This window comes from Ostrinia nubilalis, chromosome 9 (assembly GCF_963855985.1).
Source record: "Ostrinia nubilalis chromosome 9, ilOstNubi1.1, whole genome shotgun sequence".
Classification (NCBI taxonomy): Eukaryota; Metazoa; Arthropoda; class Insecta; order Lepidoptera; family Crambidae; genus Ostrinia; species Ostrinia nubilalis.
The window spans coordinates 6182497-6205019 of record NC_087096.1 but is presented as its reverse complement, the minus strand read 5'-3'; the positions used below and the strand labels follow the sequence as shown (position 1 = coordinate 6205019).

The window sequence follows — 22523 nt, the reverse complement described above, 5'->3', positions numbered from 1 at the left end:
CTTTAACGTGACTCACACTGTATTTAAAGATAATAAAAATATTATAATGAGACATACTCACTTCTACAACGGACTATATTTAATTTTCATTAAATTAGAACTACATTATCCTAATATTTTTCCACCTATCTGAGCAACACCAGTGGATATTTCTTAGTGCGCAACGCCCGCTGTTCTATTAACCTAATTAAATTTATTGGAACCCTAATGGTACCTACGTATTTGTGGTTTCGACAATGTCTCTATGGAATTCTAGAATTGTGTAGGCGGGTTTCTATTTTGAAGTCCTAAAACGTTTGTCGAATGAAATAACAACATACTCAAGAAGCCAAAAACTATGTCAAACGGAAAATCTATTAAACCTGCTGAATTTATATTGCTATTTTTGTAACTCTTTGTTAAAATTAATCAAGCAAAAATTAGACTTATTGTTTAAACATAAAAACTAAATTGTGTTAAAATTTCATAAAGTCTACGTTAAGCTAGCTGTAAGTTAAAAGTAGGTAAGTAATGCGTATCAATCCAATAGTATTGCATAATGCATGTAATAAAAAAATATTAAAATGCATACTCAAGTAAGTAGACAATACTCATACGAACGTGTAATAAAAATAAACATGCGGATTCTCATTGTTGCTGCAAATTAAGTTAATTAAATACAAGGACAGAATGAAACAAAATATTTTTAAATAATTTATTTAAATTAACATACATAACGCTTACACGTTCAGTCTTCATAACATAAATAAATGTCTACTATTTACACGTTTAACTGGGATAAAAGGGTAAATTACATTAATATCTAATAAGAGTTGTATTCGTACGAAGGTTTAGGGTAAGTGTACGGAGGTGGTGGAGGTCTTACAGGCTCCGGGCAATCTTCCCATAGCCACCATACAGTAATCAACACTTCTAAATTGATAAGGAGCAACGCTATCACTGGAATGGTAAGTTTACTTATAAGCGTTTTCAACCCTCCTTTGGCTAGCAAAAGAGGTTTGACTATGCCGTTTATAACTATATCCTTGAACCCCTTCATTTCTGGATCGTTTGGCGAGGATCCCGTAAGCAAGGCGAGCACTAAGCCGATTACTCCGCTCACTTTACTGGCAACTTTGGTCGATACAGGCTTGAGTAGCTCACTCAAGTCCGGCTTCAGGAGAGATAACTTCGATGATGTGTGATGTGCTGCCTTCGGGGGGATGTGTGCAGCCTCGTTGTACCCGTTGTATTGACCGTAGCTCGAAGGTTGAGGTTGATACCCATAGTCCTGCTGCTGATACCCGTACGAAGGAGATTGATACCCGTAGGAAGGAATATCGATACCCGCTGCTCTTGGCACTTCGTTATATTCAACCTTATTCTCGTCCGAATTGGTCACCGCTTCCAGAAGCTGTGATAACGTGAGGTTTTTAGCTTCTAACTTGTCTTTCTCCAAATTCTCCAGACGAGTGGAAGAAGGGATAGTTCTTGATTGCGGTGCTCTAGTGTGAAGTATCTGAGGCTGCGTCTGGGACATTACAGGATTTCTCATCTGGAACTGCTGGTTGCCCACAAACGGTGTTGGTTGGTCTCTCATAGTCCGGACTTCAAGAGGCGGAAGGAACATCACCGGTTCACCCGCACGACAAAATACATGTGGCGTAATTAACAGCACAAACAACAAAGTACACCTCGAACCCATGGCGACTAAATGACTTCTGAATCAATAATTCGAACATAATTATAAAAGTCTGAAACACCAATTTGCAATTCTGCGCTTTTGTAATTTACACATCTGGGTTAGTAATACGAACAACTAAGCACTCTACACAGCTACCTATTTTGTAAACAAAGGCCGTCAGCTAATGTCAATACCAGAACTGCAGTCCAGTGACATACATTCGGCGACCTTGTCACCTGACAAAATACTCAGCATGGCTTTCGCGTATGAAGTGTCCTCGTCAACGTCGTCTATCATGCTGAATGTGACCGCAGCTCCTAAATTGCTTCCCCAGCCTTTTGACGCTCTCTGAATCACACACGCTATCCTTTGAGAGCAATCTGTGATCATTCTGCCCTTATGTCCTTTCTTCTTTTTCTTTTTGAAGTACTTCATCAACTTTGATATCATCGGCCAAAGTAAGAATGCTTTCAATCCCAGCTTGGCTACGAACACAAATAGGAGTGGCGCCAACAACAGTTTTCCTGCCAATATCTTGAGGAATACGATAACGGCAGCGGAGAGCATAATCTTCGCCGCGCTTCCCAAGACGTTGGCAAATGTTGATAGCGTGTCTGGCTTTGGACAAGATACGGCGTAGGGGTCGTATGTCTTGCGTATGGTATCACCGTAGTAAGTCGACGCACCTGTGAATAGGTCCAAGAACGGTATCGAAGGTGAATGTGAAGGAGATTCTGTGCTCATCGCATGGTCCTGAGCACCGGCTTGCGAAGCAACAAAAAAAACAACCACAATCACGAACATAGTTTTCAAACTGTTCCGCCTCAAAGGCCGTATTTGATTTAATACCTCGGCCATGAAATTTGAATTTGAAGATTTTACGCGAGACCAAATCATGACATTGTAATTAATTCGAACTAACAACGGTACAAGGGTCACCGAGTTACTTTTTTGTAGAACAGTCTGGTAAAAGAAAGTTTGCCATTAATTTCACTACTTACCAAATAATTTGGTATCTAGGTATGTTTCGTAATTAAAACAGAAAATTAACAAAAGAGTAATTATCTAAATCACAACCGTAAGATTTACTCTTTCTTCGTCGGAAGAACAAATATCTTTATAATACTTGACACTGGCTACATCTGCAAACCACATGAAGCATGAAGCCATAATTGAACAAAAAAAGAACAAATTATAGAATTGGCGCCAAATTACTTAATCTTTTTTTTTAATACAAACAAAATAATTAGACTTTTTTGTTTTAAACAGGATTAAGTTTTTACAAGCATGAATGTGCATAAATAAAGCATTAAAGAATTATAAAAAATAACTATGTAAACTGTATAATCGTGAATTCCTTGGCGCGATGTACAAAAAACTTTCTTAAAACAAAATGGCGCCAAAGAAAACGCACAGATTATAAATATGCATGTAAATATTTTTTAATCACGTTGGTTAAGTGTTATAACTTCTTAAAAATATTATTATTGATAATTCTACGTTATAAATACGCCTAAATGGTTATGATAACCCGAAGTGCATACAGGAAGGCTTGCGAAAGCACTAATAGCAGTGATATATCGCAAAACAATGTTATTCCGCCGTGGTGTTCATCAGGTTAGTTACATTGTCGGATAATGGAACAGCCGCAGTCCTATTAACGTTACGTACTACCAATTTAGAGTTAGAGACGAGGACTACATAGTTAACTCTAGGGGAGACTGGGTACGGTTGAAACAAAGGACGGTTGAAACAGAGCAAATATCTCGTAAACGGTTCCACGGGGAGTTAGGGGTCCTAGGGGAAAAAGAAGCGGACAACAGGTCCGAACACGAATTTAGTGCCTAAAATAATTCATGTTAATAACTGGGATACGTTACTCTATGGTATTGACAATTATTTACTTACTTTGTATTTACGTAGGTACGTTATTGGAAAGTGGTTGCTTCTGTAGGTACTATTTATACTCAATCACTTAAACTGAAGTAGGTACTACTTTAAAAAGATAGGGATGGAAAGAATATATCGTCGGCTGATTGCAAGAAGTCATTAACTACAAAAAGTCATTAAGTGTCCACACTAGCATGGCGATATTGGCCGCGACTTATACTATATTATGCAAAGATCGGTAAATGGATATCTGCCGTACTTTGGAAGATTTATTTTTGTAAAACTTGATAAATCCAGTTTCGTCAATTTTTATAGCATTAAAGTAATTATTGTCCATTAATGATTTTGTGTCGTAACATAGTCGATACACACTCTGTTTTGACTAACTGCCAGAACTTAATAAAGATTTATAATGACTTTTTGCGTAAAAAACTTTGGAACCAAATTAGTGATAAAATCATTATATTGGCCAGTAGAATTAAACACAAAAATGAATTAAATCGGAAATAATTCCTACTAAAGATTTTAGTGCTTTAATAGCTTCATTAGTTGCCCATAAAGACTCTCCTAGGTTTTCGACTTCGACGTTGTTGTGCTTAAGTGGTGGGGGCCCCCGAAAGGGGCGTTTTTCGGTTTTCCGGTTATACCGCGTAAAGGACTTATCGAAAAGTGGTCTCCCTGACGGTCGAAGGGCATTTAATCCTGCATTAAATAAGACCAAATTCATATGTTTTGAACAAACCGTTCTCGTGCAAATGTTCGGCAAAGTAGAAAATATGTTTATAATTAATGACCCTCTCCACTCTCCACGTCTAATGGCTCGTTACCCGCAGGCTTCCAAGTCTTGAAAAGGAGCGCCTTAACCAGTGTAACCCTATCAAGGCTTACGAACTGGATGCGCCTATCCTTGTTCATCCCAGCCGTTCCTTAACTGCGGTTGCTGCACCTCTTCCTGGCACTCACCTGAACGACTCTGTGTTACCTACTGTGGCTACCCCTCTTCCGTATCCTCCTGGACGACTACGTTGCCTAGCCGTATGCCTGGTCTAAGGTTCGATGCCAAAAATCAACAACAACAAGCATCATTAAAGCAATTAAATCTTTTGTAGGAATTATTTCCGATTTAAAATCTAATTCTACTGGCCTAATAAGCAAGATTAGGATATGAATATTTGTGTATAGGTATTAGGTATGGTTTCAAATAACTATCGTGATATCGTCCTTTCAATCTAATCTTGCCAACAGAGACAGTGCAGTGTGGATGACATAGAAAAGACAACACATGAGATGTTTTCTTCATGAACATTTTCTACACGGTAGTGTCTGAGGGAGGACTATTTTGTGCTCGTGTATACCGTATTTTTATCTAGCAATTAGCATCGGTTATGTAAGAATTCGTAGCTACTGATTTACAAAATTATATCATCTGTAGTTGCGAAAATTTTGCGACAACACACGAGATGTATTCTTCATGAAAATTTTCTACACGGTAGTGTCTGAGGGAGGATTATTTTGTGCTCGTGTATACCCTATTTTTATCTAGCAATTAGCATCGGTAAGGTAAGAATTCGTAGCTACAGATTTACAAAATTATTTATCATCTGTAGTTGCGAAAATTTTCATGAAGAAACATCTCGTGTGTTGTCTTTTCTATGTCATCCACACTGCACTGTTTCTGATTTTTTTGTTTAGAATGTGACCCAGAATTATTATGATTGTTTAATATATTATTATAAACGTAATTTAACTTGATTTAACATGTATCACGGTAATCCGATAAAGTAAAAAGTAATTACTTCTTGGTTTGTTATAGTTGGCAGTCAGTCAAAAGACATTAACTTCATATTTTGATTTTTTTAAAATACTGTGTACGTTATTTTGAAATGCCAGTAACTAAAAATTTTTACTAAGACTTATTTTTATGTATCGGCATTTTTATTGCGGCGCTACCTATTATATTTTTTTTTTAAATGGCTTTTTTCTCTCCAAACTTCATTAAGCTATTTCTCGAAATCATGTTTCTGCTAGTTAATGACTTCTTGCAATCAGCCGACGATATTCGTATATGTATGACGTATGTGAGACAACCATTAGGTAATTAATTAATTTAGGTAAGCCAAAACTTAATTAGTGATTTTTCACGTAAATGAACTAGGCAGTTTTAAGTTTAAATAGACGCCTTGTTTTTTATTTTCCATCGATTAAATTAAAAGCCTTCAGTCGACTAGTACCTAGCCTACTTTAATTAAATAATGAATAGTTAATTAATAATATTTTATCATTATAAGTATTAAGAAACACTGCATTCACGTTGCTAACGTCTCCACCAGTATTGAAACCTCTTTTAAATCTATACTTTTACTCCAATAGATCTGGCCGCCATTGCACTAATGCCTAAAAAAACCCGTCAACCCTCTCATTTATCTACCTAGATGCCTCAAATACTAAGGTAGGAAGTCGAAATGCAGGTTATTTGCGACTTGCAGCCTGCAGCGCGGTCAGCTCGCGACAGACCGGCTTGTTTGGAGTTCATTAAATAAACACTGGATAAGAATATTTCACGAGCGCTTCCACCGGGGTGCTAGCCCAGGAGTATTAAGTAAAGGAATGGCATGTTGCAGGGTTGAGACAGTTGCTATCAAAAATCTAGCTAGCCTAGTCCAGTGGTTCCCGAAATCCCGAATCAAACAACATAAAAAAAACAACGGTATTGGGCTCAAATCCCGGTGGGGTAAAAAGGGACCCTATGTTAGACCCGTTTAAATACTTAGTAGGTACTTAAGAGTACCTTAAGTACCTACCTATTTATATTGTGAAAATCCGTGGGACGAGACCAGCAGAAGACAGGATTTGGTTGAATGAAACGAACTTATTGTTCATTTATATTAGCTAGCGCTTACTTAACTTACAGTTGGTTGACTCTATGCTAAAGTTACTTAAAATATTGTTAATTAATTACAGCAGTTGACAGCACTTTAAGATTAGCACTGGCATTTTTAAGCAGTTGTAATAGGTGATAATTTTGAATCAGTGCTGTCAACTCTAAAAACGACAAAGATATTTCACGCCCAGTTACAATCCTATTACGTAATAGTTCCCCCGACGGGTGTAGTACAATTTCAAATTTATGAACGTTGTTTAGTTGTTTTTGCATGAGTTGCGAGTTGGAATCGGAAAAATTGTGTTAACGTTTTGGCTGTCGACATAAAGTCCGCTCTGTTGACTTTATCTAAGCCTTGACGCTGCTGAGAATTGCTGAAAGTATGACAAGGAAATGTACACTCATTGTAATAGACACTCATTGATATAGTTATCATTAAGGCTTTTCCTGAGGCCTATGTTCAGCAGTGGACGTACTAAGGCTGAAATGATGATGATGATGAGGCTTTATCAACTACAGTCCCTAGTCTCGAACTTTATAAGCCGCCATAACGCCTCCTTTTCGGCGATCGAGTTGATCTAAACCTGCAAGGTATACATACCTACATAATTATAGACGACAGCACATGAAGGTAAAGACACAGAATCGTAAGTAGTAAATACGAGTAGGTGCATTTTCCAACAGAAAATATAGTAATTAAAATTTCTTAGCAATTAGAGTCACTACTCTCTCAAACTAAATTATAATAACTTGAAAAAATATAGTATGTGCAGTCGACTGTACTAAAACCAAATTGTGAACAAACACAAAGTGGTTTTTACGCTATAATGTGACCTGGGAATTGAACTCAGACCCTCTGAGTAATTTAATACCTTATTTACATAAAAGTCACTTCAAAGTCACAGCTATAACAGCCTTAAATGAACTCGACCAAATTGAAAACTAATAAACTTTTACTTAAGTACCGACGGTACTGTACCGTTATCGTGTTAATCTTGATGTTTGTGTGTTTATTTATTTATTACATATATTCCCTTCTGACCCACCGCACTACCAAACCACACTACCAGTAGTTTCGTGGGTGGGTAACTTACATCTTCATTCCCATCGACACTACTACCATAACTAAATGTAAAATTTGTAAAATTTTTGAGTAAAAGTATTTTAGTATCATAAATCCTCTTGAGGTTTGTCCAGACACTATTGTTCTCTATCTATAGATACAAATAAAATAAACATTTTAGTATAGGTAAGCATCCATAACTTAATCTAAACCTCGTAATATTAAATTAGGTCTTGCAACAAGTTTCACACAGAAACTTTTGACACTAACAAGTTATGTTGATACAGCGAAAACTTTTACCTAACTAAACAAAAATAACTGGTTGATGTGAGCGTTATTTTTGCAATTTCAATTTAAAGTAAATGACACAGAAAGGAAAATGTGCGTTGTTGCTGATTTTCGAATGAGTTTACATGTAAATAGACTAGTGAATTATGACGGTGATCGAATGAAAACAAATAAATAATAAATAAATAAAAGTTTATTTAACAACTTTAACATTTTACATTGCATTGTTGTACATACTTTTCCTTAAAGACCCGTTTAATGCTTTTAAACCGTTTAAGGTTGTACCGACATACGCTTCAGTTCATAAAGTAACAGATTTCTACAAACAATGGTGAAAAATTAAATGAAACTTCATCATATAATTTTATTATGCCCTTGTTCCCTATCTTCAGGAATGTTGGTTTGGTTAAGACATATTATATTTATGTAGGTATCAATTTAAATACGTTTATTCGAAGATTCGAATTAGTTCTAGACGAAGGTTTCTTCAATAAAACCATTTCTATAGAAAATACTCCGACTTCATTGTTTATCTTTACGGCTTCAATAACTGAATTCATTAACGGGTCATAGAAGTGACACAGAAATCTCTAAGTTTCTTATAGTGTTGCGAACATTACCGATATTTAAATCAAAAATATTATTACTCTAAGTTTAGATGTTTCTTATCCCAGGACGGCTTAAATTGACCAAAATGGGGGCTAAAATGAAGTTGGGACCTGATATTTCATATATTTAAATTCTATGTTTATTATTAATTCCTACTGTAGAGTCTTGTAGAGTCCCTCTATAGGACCTTGTAGAGTCAGACACTATTAATTTTGAAGATAAAGGTTTTTAAAGACGAATTTCCTATTTTGAACAAAATCTTAGTTTATCTATCGATAGCCTTTTTCCCTACACTAGCAAGGGCAAACAGAGCATACAGCCCGCTAAATCAGGATAGAATCGATTACAAAATCAATTGTGCGCGCTCTGGTTAACGCATTCAATTTCGTCCGATTTTAGCTGACGGTTATATCCCAAGTAACATTTTACTCCATTTAAGAGTTCAATAGTCGTTCACATGTACTCCACAAGCTGTGTATGTCAGCTGTATACGAGCTGTATAGCTTGCTATAATGCTTTTATAGAACCAGTTTGGGCACAAATTAGACAGCTTTAAGTTCACTATGGCTGTACATTAGCAGTATAATAGCATTATAATAGCAGTTTAAGTAGTAACATCGTACTTAAGGCTGACTTACGGCACTATATGGGACGCAGTGTGAACCATACAACGTACGTGAGGACAATAAAGAGTAACAAGTGGCTAAATGCACAGCTTTCAAAGTTATAAAGTCCGACAAAAGTACTCCAATGCTACCTAAAGTTCACGTGTGTCTTAAATTATTTCCACATTTTAATATTAGTTTGGTATTTGTACGTGAGTGCCAAGAGGGAAACAACTCGGGCGGATAATCATTTATGCAAATAATAACACGGGTTTTAAATACTTAATAATGTTAATGCCATTGGGAATGCAACTTTATCGTGAAATGTATACATATTTACAGCTAAAATATTTACGCGCCTCTGTAAAAACGCGATATTCATTTTAAAATATTTAAAACTGGCTGAGAGGAAATCTACAATTTTTAGTTTTTGATATTGGATTGGCATTATAATTATATTACGGTAATTAATTATAACATGAAACCAAAACTCAATCGCTCTATCTGCGAATTTTGTGATAAATCTGCATTAATTTTGGAGATTTATTTGGTAAATATTTTAGGTTATGTAGAACAAAATGGTGGAAATGAAATACGGCTATGTGAACTGTTATAACTCCAATTTAATGCGGTGAGCGTATATTAGGTTCACATGTGTTCTGTTAGAATGCTGTTATCTATATGAAGTTCCACATTTGTACCACTACAGCGCTAATGTCTATAAATTTATTCTAATGTGAACTTATGTACAGCTTTAAGATGTACCTAGTTCAGGTCAATTGTGTATCTTTAATTCTTTCAAATACTGAAATTTTAGAGATCCGCAATAAAAATTATTAATGTCCGTTAAATCGCCTAGCCCAGGTACTAATAGTCAAGTATGAATACCTAAAGCATCAGACGGTAGTGTTCCCGGTTTAAATTCGTTTATTATGCTTGACAATTTATTCAAAGCGGAATGAGGAATACGATTTTCAATAGCCCATGTTCTTATTTTTTTTTGCGAAAGGTTAAATAATTGTCCAAATCAAAATGGTATTCACTATCACATGAACTGCAATCATCACACTCTGATATCTGGTATATTTTGAAGGGAAATTTCAGGTTCAGGCATAATATTTTCCTCTGCATCATACATACGTACAGAACCACCATGAACAACTAAAAACAGGCTTGGGGAAATGTGTAATAGAATATCACATTCACATTCGTGTTCAGCTTAAAGCAAATAAGAGTAGTACTTGTGGACTAATAAACTGCTATAGATGTTAATGGACAACACATATAGTCCTTTTAACAGCCTACAGTGTACATGCGAACCATTGAAACACTTTTGTACAGATAGTAAAAAAAGGTTATTTTAATTATCACAAACAAGTCCTACTACAGCTACTAGCTGTATAACAGTCTAAAACAAGTAAACATAACAGCCTTTGGCTTTATAAATGACCACATGTGTTCTATTAAAATGCTAGCTCTATAACATCGTACAAGTGGGCCGTTAAACAGCGGTTGCCGTATCTCTACCCTCCTATAATGCTCTTAGTCAGATGGCTGACTAAAGGATAGTTGTTAGAGTATTATAACACCAACAATCGTATAAAAGTATAACTCTACACTAGTCTACACTCCTATAAGTCCCTTAGACAGGTATAGGTGTAATTAATTGCAATAATACAGCTTATACATCACGAGTGAACTGTACTAATGCTTTAAGTACACATTGGAACTAAATGTGAACTCTTAAATGGAGTAAAATGTTACTTGGGATAGGTCTCGCTTTTGTAGCAAAAAGCTAGACCTTTATCAACCACTTTGTTACTTGTTACTGTCGGCAAATAATCCTATTTCATACTGATACAATATATTTATTTATCCCCGACTGAGATAGCTGTTGTGAAAATCATTTTATCTCATAAAAAAGTGAGCTGACATTGGTTATTTTATCTTAATCGATTCATCCATTAGGACGCGGCTAATCTGACATGGCTGTATGTCGCAAAAAATTGCAAAAAGGCAGCAAAATGAGCGTCGAAATTTCAATCAAATCGTTTTCACGTAAACACCTCTTTTTAATGTAACATATTAAGTTGTATCAAAAATTTTGCATACGTTGTCAAGTTTTCTTATTACTAAACATTACATAAACTATATAAAGTAATAAGTAGTCTTTGAAGTAGGCTATTTTGCACTTCCCAATAAATCTATCCTACTTAGGAAGTCACCCAGCATCCAGTCTAGCTGAATCACTGTTTTATATTAACTAAGTGACCCACAAAGTTTGTTACTTCTTACCACAAAAAGATAAACAAACAGTCGGAGTCCAGATACTTTATTTATACGTAGACCGATCATTCCGAAAACTAGGTTGCCGAAGTTGAGGCATTAATCAAGAGGTCTTGTAACCGAATTACAGCTCAGATATCGGATGCTGTCCACAGGTAAAGTTACCGAAAGGAGAGCGAAGAAAGTTCCCGCGTGGGAAATACGATCCTCGTATCCTGTGAGAGAGAACATTTGGCAGTATCTCCACGCCGACGCACAAAGAGTCATCAGCAAAAGGAAAAGGTCGCATTGTAATTGCAAACAAAAAACGAAGCGCACGAACGGGAAAAATGCTGCGATATTGTTCGCGTTTCTAATTATAGCCCTGGCTCTGATGGGTTAGTGCACGGATTCTTTTAAACTACTTTCACGTCATGTTGTTTTGTCTGGGATTTCCCTTTACGAGCAAAAGTATGGAATCACCCCTTTGTGTTCCAAGCGATCTTAAGAACTGAATGACTATGTATTGTATGTACCTATCTATGGTATCAATTTTCAGTTTATAATATCTCCTTTGAAATGGTATCATTTTTATTGATCTTCTATTAGTCATTTAGTTCTTATGATCGCTCGGAATAAATAGGGTGATTCCATATTTTTGCTCGCGAGTGTATAATGAATTAGTATAGTGATATAAAAGATAGGTAAGTAAAGAGTGCTAGTGAAACTACGATTACAAGATTGTAGTGACGATCGAAACCTCTAATCAAAATGGACATATTCAAGGAAATTCAGAAATCATTAAGTAGGGCCTTGGAAAACATTGGGGGAGGCCTATGTTCAGCAGTGGACGTCCTGTGGCTGAAATGATGATGATGATGATGAAGTAGGGCCTAATTTGTGTGATCCTTTAAACAAATCGAGCGTCCTCAAACGTCCAATGAAATCCACCTCCAGTCAAGTTGAGCAAAGTTCACATGAAAGTGCTGTAAATTGACATCACACACTCAACTTCGCTCATGCACACGTTGCTCTAATTAAAATGGACAACTGGTGAGAGTTAGTTTTCACGGACTTTGACCGTGCTAACTCAGCAGTTGGTATATCCAACAATTTCTGCGAATTGACTCGACTTGGCTCGCGACTCTACTAGTTGGATATTCCATGAAATAGTTTTTGAGTTACACTCTTAGGATTGTTTCTAAATTGCTGGAATAGATGGAATGATGAATGAAAATTAAATATTGTGCTTGTGAATTAATTAATTTCGTACTAGGTACCCAATTATTTTCAGGATCTATTTGGATGACTAATATTCCGAAGCTTAACCGCCTCACGAAAGTCATACAAGGAGACAAATTAGTTTCTCTATGTAAGTACTTATGCTGAAGTAATCACATTAAATGAATTATGTATTCAGTACGTGACTATCTAATACTCATTACATAAGTACTTACATACATCCTCCATATTTTTATACAGGGGGTGTATCGAAGCAGACTGAAATATCAGAAGAATGCTGTAACAGAATGAGGTTTTTACTCGAGGAGGTTTCAAAAATGCAACAAGCATTAAGGTGGGTGGGTGATTGCAAAAAGAGTACTTTTGTATTTACTTATTTGTTTTTACCATAGCATCTACTTAAGATGTAGTTCGCGTAAACTTGTCCCGTAAGCTCAAAACACGAATCAAACCAAGCGTAAGTACCTATTTGAATTTAACCAATATCTTTTTCACCTTGACTTGAATTTATTTTTCGGGTGATTCTCTCTCGAGTGACATTTTATGTTAAGTTTAAGGCTAGTTTAGTCTGCATTTTCGCTCTTAAAGGATTTCGGTACATACTCCTCATCCATAAAAATCATAATTAAAATATTAAAGCCCGATTGAATTGCAATATTTTCCTAAGTAGATACTTAAGTAAACATCGTTTTGGAATATGGTCTATTAATTATTTCAAGTAACCTAAGAGAATCATTCCTTCTATTGTCAATTGTTTACCTACTAGGTACCTAACTACTTACATTATCTCGAAATACATAAAGAAACTAGGTATCAAACTTAAAATTGGATGGACTGGTATCCTGCCATTGTTTTGGCAGCCAATACAAACCTATACGTCTCTAAGCAAAGCGTGCTCCTGCAGTGTTTGTTGGGATTTAGAATACACAGGATGAAAAATATTTCCTACTCCCAAAACGCAATGGATGGCGTGGCCAAATGTTCTTTGGCAAAACATGTTAAAAAAGAGCCATAAAATAATGGAAGGATAAAAAGGCTGAATCTGTCTACCTTTCTCCAACCTAATCAAATTAATAATTTATATGGTCGTGTGTAAATAAGAAGTATTTTCTCAGGCTAGAATTTGGTAGTACCTACTTATCTTAGGTATGATTTTTTCACTTCAAAGGACATAATTTTGCGGATGACGTGGGTTGATGTTAACTTTGACCTTTTCAAAGTCCTGAATCCGCTAATCACGCCCTCAAAATTACTTTTATTCCATCACGAAATATTAGCTAAAACTATAAGTACTTAATGAGGGACTCTAGCTATCGCCGTATCTGCCGTATCAATGATACGGGGCCCCTGAAACACAGGATTTTTTTGGAATTAGACAGAGTACCTACTTACTTGCCTAGAGAATTTTTATAACTTTGCATTTACTTTTTGTACCTAGGTATGTACTTGGTTCTTACGTGAAACGAGAAAATGGCACAAATTAATTATATTTTTTATTACAGACACAAGCTAAGAGTCAGCCGAAGTTTGTTAATTAGCACGCAAATTACAAGAACAGGTATGGTTACAGTATTTCTGCTGATTTTCTCATAAACTTCGTATTACAAGAATCTATACTTATAGTAAATCTGTAGAGAGGTCAATTCTGTACATGAAATATATTTTCAAAATAACTATCAGGGGGTGATTAGTGATCGATACTGATGCCAAAAATGCAATCAGTAAAATTTTTGTCTGTCTGTCTGTCTGTCTGTCTGTCTGTATGTTCCTTATAGAAACAAAAACTACTCGACGGATTTTAACGAAACTTGGTACAATTATTCTTCATACTCCTGGGCAGGTTATAGGATACTTAGGAATTCCCACGGGAACGGGAATTAGCGGGAAAATCCTTTTGTATGAAAAATCTAAACCGCTTAAGTTAGACGCTTGAAATTTGGCATGCAGGTACCTTAGTAAACTTAGAGCTTAGTTACAACAGGATATTGCAAAATTCCCACGGGAACGGGAGTTAGCGGGAAAAACATTTGTATGAAAAATCTAAACCGCTTAAGTTAGACGCTTGAAATTTGGCATGCAGGTACCTTAGTAAACTTAAAGCTTAGTTACAACAGGATATTGCAAAATTCCCGCGGGAACGGGAGTTAGTGGGAAAAAACATTTGTATGAAAAAATCTAAACCGCGTAAGATAGACTCTTGAAATTTGGCATGCAGGTACCTTAGTAAACTTAAAGCTTAGTTACAACAGGATATTGCAAAATTCCCACGGGAACGGGAGTTACTGGGAAAAAACATTTGTATGAAAAAATCTAAACCGCGTAAGATAGACGCTTGAAATTTGGCATGCAGGTACCTTAGTAAACTTAAAGCTTAGTTACAACAGGATATTGCAAAATTCCCACGGGAACGGGAGTTAGCGGGAAAAAACATTTGTATGAAAAAATCTGAACCGCGTAAGATAGATGAATGGGGGGTAAAACGAGATCCACGCGTACGAAGTCGCGGGCGGCCGCTAGTTTGTAATAAAACCCTAATAGCATGTTCGAAGTCGGTTAAGTACTACGGTAATATCATCTTTCCCTTTATCTAAATTTAGATTTCGCTCTTCATTTCTGAATTGAATTACCTAGGTACTTAGTGAAAGAAGCACTAGATTTTCACAATATTTATAAGACCTTTAAGAAAGTACCTACATATAAGTAGGTGGTAAACTCATTTCTTTCATGGTAGACTATGCCTTATTAAACATACCTACATAATGCCGGTTGCAGACCAAGAGCTAAGCTAAGTTAGTTTCGTTTAGCTCGCATAAGTAGCTGACGCAGTTTCCCATAGAATTGGCATAGTTTTCAGTCTACACACGACTATGGGAAACTGCGTCAGCTATGCGAGCTAAACGAAACTAACTTAGCTTAGCTCTTGGTCTGCAACCGGTATAAAGGTACTTTTTCAACATTTCAGACAAGACTGAAGTGGATAGAAAATACATAGAAGGCGTATCAGTAAGCAAAGGCAGTAATACAGAAGAGTATGGCAGCCAGGTCGCTCTATGGGGGGTGGTGCCACTATGGAAGGCCGCTCCGCCGCCGGACCTAGTGTTAGCCCGTAGGAATCCTACACCTTCGGATTGTTGGCCTTTTAGGTAGATATTCGTGGACTGCCTTTTTCAGTCTTGTCTCTATAGTGGATCACGTAGTCTGCCTGTAGACATTTTAGTGCATTTTCCATCCAAAATGAAAGTGCGCTTAGCTCCCAAGCTAAGTTCCAAATGCTTAGATATTGCACTTATTACGATAACGACACGGCCATAATGCTTATGTCTAAGCGAGAATATCTTCGACCCATAATTATTTTACACGCTCACCTTTTTACCTTTCGACTTTCCACTCATGTCTACAAAAACATTTTCAGTGGATCATACGGTGAGATCGTAATGGAGTTACCACAAGAGCTACAAGTAAACTACATGAGTGTGGAACACATTCGACCCGATACTGCGAGAAGTGCACCCAAGAGATTTATACTATCGGTAGTTATCTATAAATAACATTAATAATTTATTTAAATACGGTAATAGTATGTCCTTTTGTACTGTACGATAAGTTACACAGAATATTTTGTCAACTTCCAGGGTGTCCTAGAAAATGGAACGCAAGTGAATGCAGTGGATGGCGAATATCAAAACAGGGGTCCGGCTAAACAGTATTACCGATGCAACTGGGGCAAACCACTCAAGCGTCTGATTTTCCGCGTGCTGTCTAATCAAGGGAACCCGACATACACTTGTGTTTACAGAATCCATTTGTACAGAAAATAATGTTGTCTGTATTTTTTAACTAAGTGCTCCTTTAGTAAAATCAGCAGCAATTACAAACGAATGTAGTTTTCATCACGCCCCCTATCATTATTGTTACTTGCGCGGACCACACCGTTTAGAGATAAGATTGAATCGAATTTCAATCAATGCTTATCTCCCCGATTGAGAAGAATTATCGCAAACTCGCAAATGAATCTCGTCGCCTCATGGTCCACAAACGAGCCTGATGAGAACCAGAAAAGAAGTATAATATACTAAACACTTGTAGGTACTTGACAAATGAATCGCTCCATGTCTTTGTCGCACTAGTTCCAAAAAAAAATTTTTTATCATTCTTTTTGATCTACGCATGTTCTAATTCTTACGAAACCAAAAAGCACTTGTCCCCTTTTGAAAAGTATGCAACATAATTATTGTGTCCCCAGTAAAGAGCTTTATGTATTAGTGCGAAATGATCTGCGATGTTCTGGTTGGTACAGTATCCGGCGTTTACCCGTGGTCCCCCCAACATGTCCCCCTGGTGGGTCCACGGGTAATTTTTTTTACCCGTTGTCCCACCGTTCTGAACAGTGATTGCCAGTGGGTCTACGGGTAATTTATTTTAACCATGGTCCCACCGCACTAAGTGGCAAACATTGCTTGTCACCTAGCCTAGGTATCTATAATATTATAAAAAAATCTATAATTAATATAGAAAATAATTATAGGTAGGTACGGCACTATAATATCTTTATACTATCTTCACATCACACATGTGGGTTAAAGTCACTCATATCCTTCTCGGCGTTTGATATTTCATCCCAGACATAGGTGACATGCAATGTTTGCCACTTAGTGCGGTGGGACCATGGTTAAAATAAATTACCCGTAGACCCACTGGCAATCACTGTTCAGAACGGTGGGACAACGGGTAAAAAAAATTACCCGTGGACCCACCAGGGGGACATGTTGGGGGGACCACGGGTAAACGCCGAATTATTCACGTAACAAAACTTCAACGCTGAGTTGCGATCCTATCAAGTAATAGTTCTATCAAAATGACCCTTGTGAAAACGGATTCAGAACTGTTTTTCAATGGGACTTCTGAACGTCAGCGAAGATCTCGCTGTAGACTGTCAAAATACGTGAATTAGGCCACAGGGCGTTCAAAAGAAACACATGATAGGTTTTAAAGTATATTACTGTAAACGCGATGTTTACGACTGGGTCCAGTCTTGGGCGGAGCCTCCCCACGATGGCGTGGGCGCAGCGGGCGCGGCGGCGGGCGCGGGCGCGGCGGCGGTCGTCCCCCACTCGTCTTGTACCTGAAGATAATAAACATTTTAGCATTTCGAAACATTTAATTTGAAATTGAACTTGTAATTAGATAAAACACAAAAGCTTTGTAGACCGATAGACGACTATATGGACCCTAGTTGACACCACATCAATGTCTCAGAAGGGGTCCTTATATTCAAGTCTTGTATGTACTGTCCAAACTAACCACTGTGGCATCATTTTCATCAAGTAATAATGTGCCATTTTGTAAAAAAAAATGTTATCTAATGTTATTCTGTACTGTCTATGTACCTACATTGATCCAAATTATTATACGTTCAATGATAAATCATTTGGATTTTTAAATTGAAAAAGGCTGAATGCTAAGTTGTGGGCTAATCCCAGATCCAGCAAGCATTCTTCTTACACTTGAGTTTTGTAAAATTATCATCATTATTTCAGCCACAGGACGTCCACTGCTGAACATAGGCCTCTCCTATGATTCCCAGATTAACCAGCTGATAGTGGCTTGCATCCAGCGCCTTCCTGCTACCAGAGTAAATACAAATGAGTAGGTCATCTTCGTAGAAACGCACCGAGCGCGGTTTGTATGTAAACGCGCGCCAATACGTATGTGGTGCGCACGCACACACTGACAAAATTTAACGTGGATTAGCGGTGAGTTGCCCCGAAAACCGCGCTCGGGCGTTTCTATGAAGATGACCTACTCATTTGTATTTCCTCTGCTGCTACCTTTGTCCACCTTGTGGAAGTAGAATTATAAATGACTAACTAGCGGGATGTATATCCCAAAAGTTATAACATACCTGAGTAGCCCAGTCTTCTTGAGCGGGCTGCGCGCCGAAGGCAGGCGCGGCGGCGGCGGCGGCGGGCGCGCCTTCCTCGGCCCACGAGGTCACCTGCTCCACCGTCTCGTTCCAGTCTTCGTGCACCGGCGCGGGCACCTCGGGCTTGGCAGCCACGACGGCCTGGAAGTTAAAGACATTGTGAGGAAACTTATACCTAATGAGAGGCGAAATAGCTGCTGGATAGGCGATTTTCAAGCTAGAGAATCGCAATACTTTTTAGTCTACCTAAACCTGTGCACTACTGTAAGAAAACTTCACCCTAGCGAGAGATTAAACTAAAGAGGTCAGTCACATCAATAAAATTTTGCCTAGCATATCTCTAGCCAGGTGTTGGCACTAAGACATGTTTGCATTACAGCTGCCAATGAGGGCTATCGTTTTTATACTTAATAGTTGGCACCCCTGGCGATTGACAGGACCTTACTCTACAGTGAGGCCATCTTGATGAGTGCAAATGCGATAGTCCTCCTACCACTTTAGCGCACACCAGTCGGCGCCACTGTCTTCGCTACTAGCAAGTGACAGGACCTTACTCTACAGTGGCGCCAACTGGTGAGCGATAAAACGATAGCCCTCATTTCAAAAATTCAAACTCATGGGAACTTGGCATGTTGCGAATAAAAATAGTACCCATTCCAGCTGATTAGCGATGCAACTCAACTGTAGAATAAATAGCAAATTGTCAGAAGATGGAAATCATCAGCACTATGGTATAGTATGGTTTGCAGAATATTACAACTATTTTAGCATCAACTTCAAATAAAGTGTTACTTACTTGTTGCAACTTTGGAAGCGTGAAAGAAAACATAATATTCAATCATATTCTTGATTTGTTTCTTTTACAAGTTTTGTTTAAAATGAACTTCAATTCAAGATATACCGTAGATTAGAATATTCACATTGCATTAGCTAACATTCCTGGGTATAATTCAGATGTCACACACCCAACGTGCCTTACAAAGACTATAAAACCAGCACAAACCTGTTCCTTAGCCTGCTGTTCCTCCTTCTCGCTTTCCTCAGGGTCGCGGTAGAAGAACAGGTCCACGACCACGTCCCAGCGCTGGTCGCGCGCCAGAACTCCGCGCAGGCGCAGAACCTCGCGGGCCAGCAGCCACCACATCAGACCGATGGAGTGAGATGACTGGAAATATTTTAGAATAATTTAGTGACGTGCCAGAGTCAAATTTTGTGACAAAAAAAACTGGGTGACAGATCTGTGAGAAATGCCCAGTAGAAAAAAAAAAAACATACGGGTCGAATTGAGAACCTACTCCTTTTTTGAAGTCGGTTGAAAATGTGAATTTAAGATATGGCAAGCTTGGCTTGCATTAAAGTAAGCAAGCATTGCATGTCTGCATATTTTATGGGGTAGTATCTGCATGGTGATTACTGATTATTTTTGAAACAAAAGGTTTGTTTATAGATTAAATGACATGTTACAGATTGAATTCCATTAAACAAACATTTTCAATATGAACTACTACAAAAAGGAAAATGAAAATTATTTTTATTTGCAGAATGTAGAAATTAATCTTCAGTGCACAATAATGAAATAAACATTAAACTTTAATTAATGCCATTTTTAAGTGAGTTTTAGGTTTTTTGCTATGCCAAGGCCTATGTATAGTTTTAAATGTAATAATACATAATTACAATAAAAAAATATCAACATACCTTGGTGTTGCATGGGATGGCGATGTCAACAAATCTGAGGGGTGAGTCGGTGTTGCAGAAAGCAATTACAGGAATGTTGACGTAGGACGCCTCGGTGATGGGCTGGTGGTCTTGAGCGGGGTCCAGTACGATCAGAAGACGGGGCTCACGGAACGCAGCTTGGATCTGTTGAATGAAATTACTAGTGTTCAACACAATGTTATAAACAAAAGTACATAGTAAGTTGATAAAATAGTTAATCAGACAAAACTTTAATCATACTAGCAATAAATTGCAGTCAGTGGTTCCTTAGTTATGTTTGTCATCATTTAAATAAATAATTTATTCTGTAGGATTCACTCATAATTTACAAAACAGTGAATAGTTTTGGGCACTGTTTTTGACCCAAGTACAGTTAAATTATACTAATTCATATTGTGTACTAGATAGTACACAACATGAATTACAGACATTTATTCTGTCAAAATAAACTATTAGTCAAAATGTTTACTAGCCTGTCCACAGTTCAATAGGTTTACTCAATGTTTACAGCAATACTTTTGGTATAGGTATGAAATGAAATCTGTTTTCATTTACCTGGTTAGTGAAAGCACCAGGGGTGAAGCGTCCAGCAATAGGTGTGGCGCCGGTGTGAGCCGCGAACTTGAGGACGGCACGCTGTCCGAATGGACGAGACGAAATGACGAACACGTCAGCTGGGTTCTCGATAGCGACCACGGCGCGGGCAGCAAGCACCAGCTTCTCCCACGTACGACGGAGGTTGATCACGTGGGTGCCGTCGGCGCGGCGCTTGTAGACGTAGGTCTCCATCTAAAGTAAATGCAGTGGTTAGAAAACGTAATAAACAGGAGCATGATCGGTGATGTTGGAATTGTATCAGTTGGGAGAATGCGATCGTCATTATTATCAGACAAAAGTGGAACGGATTCTTGTCTCATCATGTTTGTATTTAGGTTGAAGTAAATAATTAGCAGAGGTAAGGTTCACGAGTTTTGAGGTTATGTTTTTAAAAATGAACACGTACCTGGAAGTTGACATTTTCAGACCCAAGGTGGGTCGTGGCAGCCAACATCTTGGTGACATCCTCCTCATTGAGGGCCAATATGTCTAAACCTCCCGACATCGTTGCGTTTATTTGAGTTACGACTAAACCTGAAACAACAAACCAGCCGGTGAAACACAAGTCTCAGAATCACTGAATCACAAATATACACTTTTTACGCCACCGTGTCTTGGGTATTACACATTTTACTTTGAAAACCAAAAATTTATTGAGAGATTATTGTTAAATTTCACGATTTTTTAAATATTGAAACTTACGCGTGTAATGCCACTGGGAGCGAAATGGACTGAAAGAACTGTCAAATTTGACACTTCAAGTCAACCTATAAATTTAATTTTTAATTTTAGTTTACGGCATTGAGTAATTCATTTTGAATATCGCCTTAAACAATATTCATGTATAATCGTAATAATCGTATCGTCAAGACACTAAAATTAAAAAGATACGGCACAATGTATGCGGTCTTGTCGCTTTAAAATTGATATCTTTCGAAAGTAATCAAAATCAAGTGATTTTTACAAAATTATTAAAAGAGATATTATCTACTGTTAGAGATGGGTAGTGGGTAAAAACCCATTTCACCCGATTGGGTTAAAACTGGGTGATTTGGGTAAAAACCCGGTTCTTACCCATTATCACCCATTCTGGTGGGTGAAAACAAAAATAGCGTTTTTTAAAGTGAGAAGTGGTATTTGTTGCTAAGGGGGCGTTCTAGTGTTACGTAATGCAATCTGGGGGGAGAGGAGGTCTTGAAAACGTTACAATGCGTTACAGTGGTGGAAGGGCGGTTCGATTTCAAGTTTTTAAGCAGAAGTACTTTGTAGTTGGTATTGTTATTTGTAACTATATACCGTAATGTCATCAAAGAGAGTTTGGCATCTTTGGCATCCCCCCCCCCCCCTCCACGTCCTTGCCATGATCACAAATTATTGTGTTCCTACTAAATTTCTTCTAAATCGGTTCAACGATTCTTGAAATAACACCATTTTATAAAATAATTGGTCACATCATCATAAAACGTGATCAATTTTACGATTTGGCCACGATATAAATGCATATTAGTATTAAATTTCACTTATTACTTATTAATCAATAAACTTAAATGAGAAAAATTCAATAAAAATAAAGAAAAGATACCAATTGAAATAATTATAAAATTATTTGTTTTCACCCGGTGTAAACACCCACGGGTGGAATGAAACGGGTTTTTATTGGGTTTTTACCCTCACGTGGGTTTTTACCCGGGTGGAAACCCATCTCTATCTACTGTACGATCCCGATACGACTCAGAAGAAAAAATACGGTAAGCTTCTCATAAATGGTAGGAATTTAT

General features: G+C 37.4%; 2 protein-coding genes across 3 annotated transcripts; one reads left to right on the top strand and one right to left on the bottom strand.

The window, feature by feature from the left end:
- Window positions 1–3133: 3133 nt before the first annotated feature.
- LOC135074952 (SUN domain-containing protein 5-like) lies at window positions 3134–16364 on the top strand. The gene is made up of 8 exons (XM_063969318.1): window positions 3134–3280; window positions 11441–11662; window positions 12559–12636; window positions 12747–12840; window positions 14009–14064; window positions 15469–15649; window positions 15919–16036; window positions 16139–16364. The coding sequence occupies exons 1-8, from the start codon at window positions 3181–3183 to the stop codon at window positions 16322–16324; spliced, it is 1035 nt and encodes a 344-aa protein (XP_063825388.1). The 5' UTR covers window positions 3134–3180; the 3' UTR covers window positions 16325–16364.
- Window positions 16365–17486: 1122 nt separating this feature from the next.
- On the bottom strand, window positions 17487–21556 carry LOC135074484 (small ribosomal subunit protein uS2). 2 transcript variants are annotated; one of them, XM_063968784.1, is made up of 7 exons: window positions 21448–21556; window positions 21152–21279; window positions 20704–20937; window positions 20128–20292; window positions 19433–19594; window positions 18409–18570; window positions 17487–17628 (listed from the first exon to the last, which is right to left on the bottom strand). In XM_063968784.1, exons 2-7 carry the CDS (start codon window positions 21248–21250, stop codon window positions 17521–17523), a joined length of 930 nt encoding a protein of 309 aa, XP_063824854.1. In that variant the 5' UTR covers window positions 21251–21279; window positions 21448–21556; the 3' UTR covers window positions 17487–17520. The 2 variants fall into 2 exon arrangements, with proteins under 2 accessions (XP_063824854.1, XP_063824855.1); XM_063968785.1 differs by lacking the exon at window positions 21448–21556 and adding an exon at window positions 21354–21432.
- Window positions 21557–22523: the final 967 nt, after the last annotated feature.

Excerpts from the sequence above, each read along its gene's own strand:
- LOC135074952 (XM_063969318.1), top strand. The coding sequence starts at position 3,181 with ATGGTTATGATAACCCGAAGTGCATACAGGAAGGCTTGCGAAAGCACT. Across the intron at positions 3,281-11,440 it reads TCCGCCGTGGTGTTCATCAG|GTAAAGTTACCGAAAGGAGA; the intron begins GTTAGTTACATT and ends TGCTGTCCACAG. Across the intron at positions 12,637-12,746 it reads AGACAAATTAGTTTCTCTAT|GGGGTGTATCGAAGCAGACT; the intron begins GTAAGTACTTAT and ends ATTTTTATACAG.
- LOC135074484 (XM_063968784.1), bottom strand. The coding sequence starts at position 21,250 with ATGTCGGGAGGTTTAGACATATTGGCCCTCAATGAGGAGGATGTCACC. Across the intron at positions 20,938-21,151 it reads CTGAAAATGTCAACTTCCAG|ATGGAGACCTACGTCTACAA; the intron begins GTACGTGTTCAT and ends CATTTACTTTAG. Across the intron at positions 18,571-19,432 it reads AACAGCAGGCTAAGGAACAG|GCCGTCGTGGCTGCCAAGCC; the intron begins GTTTGTGCTGGT and ends TTTAACTTCCAG.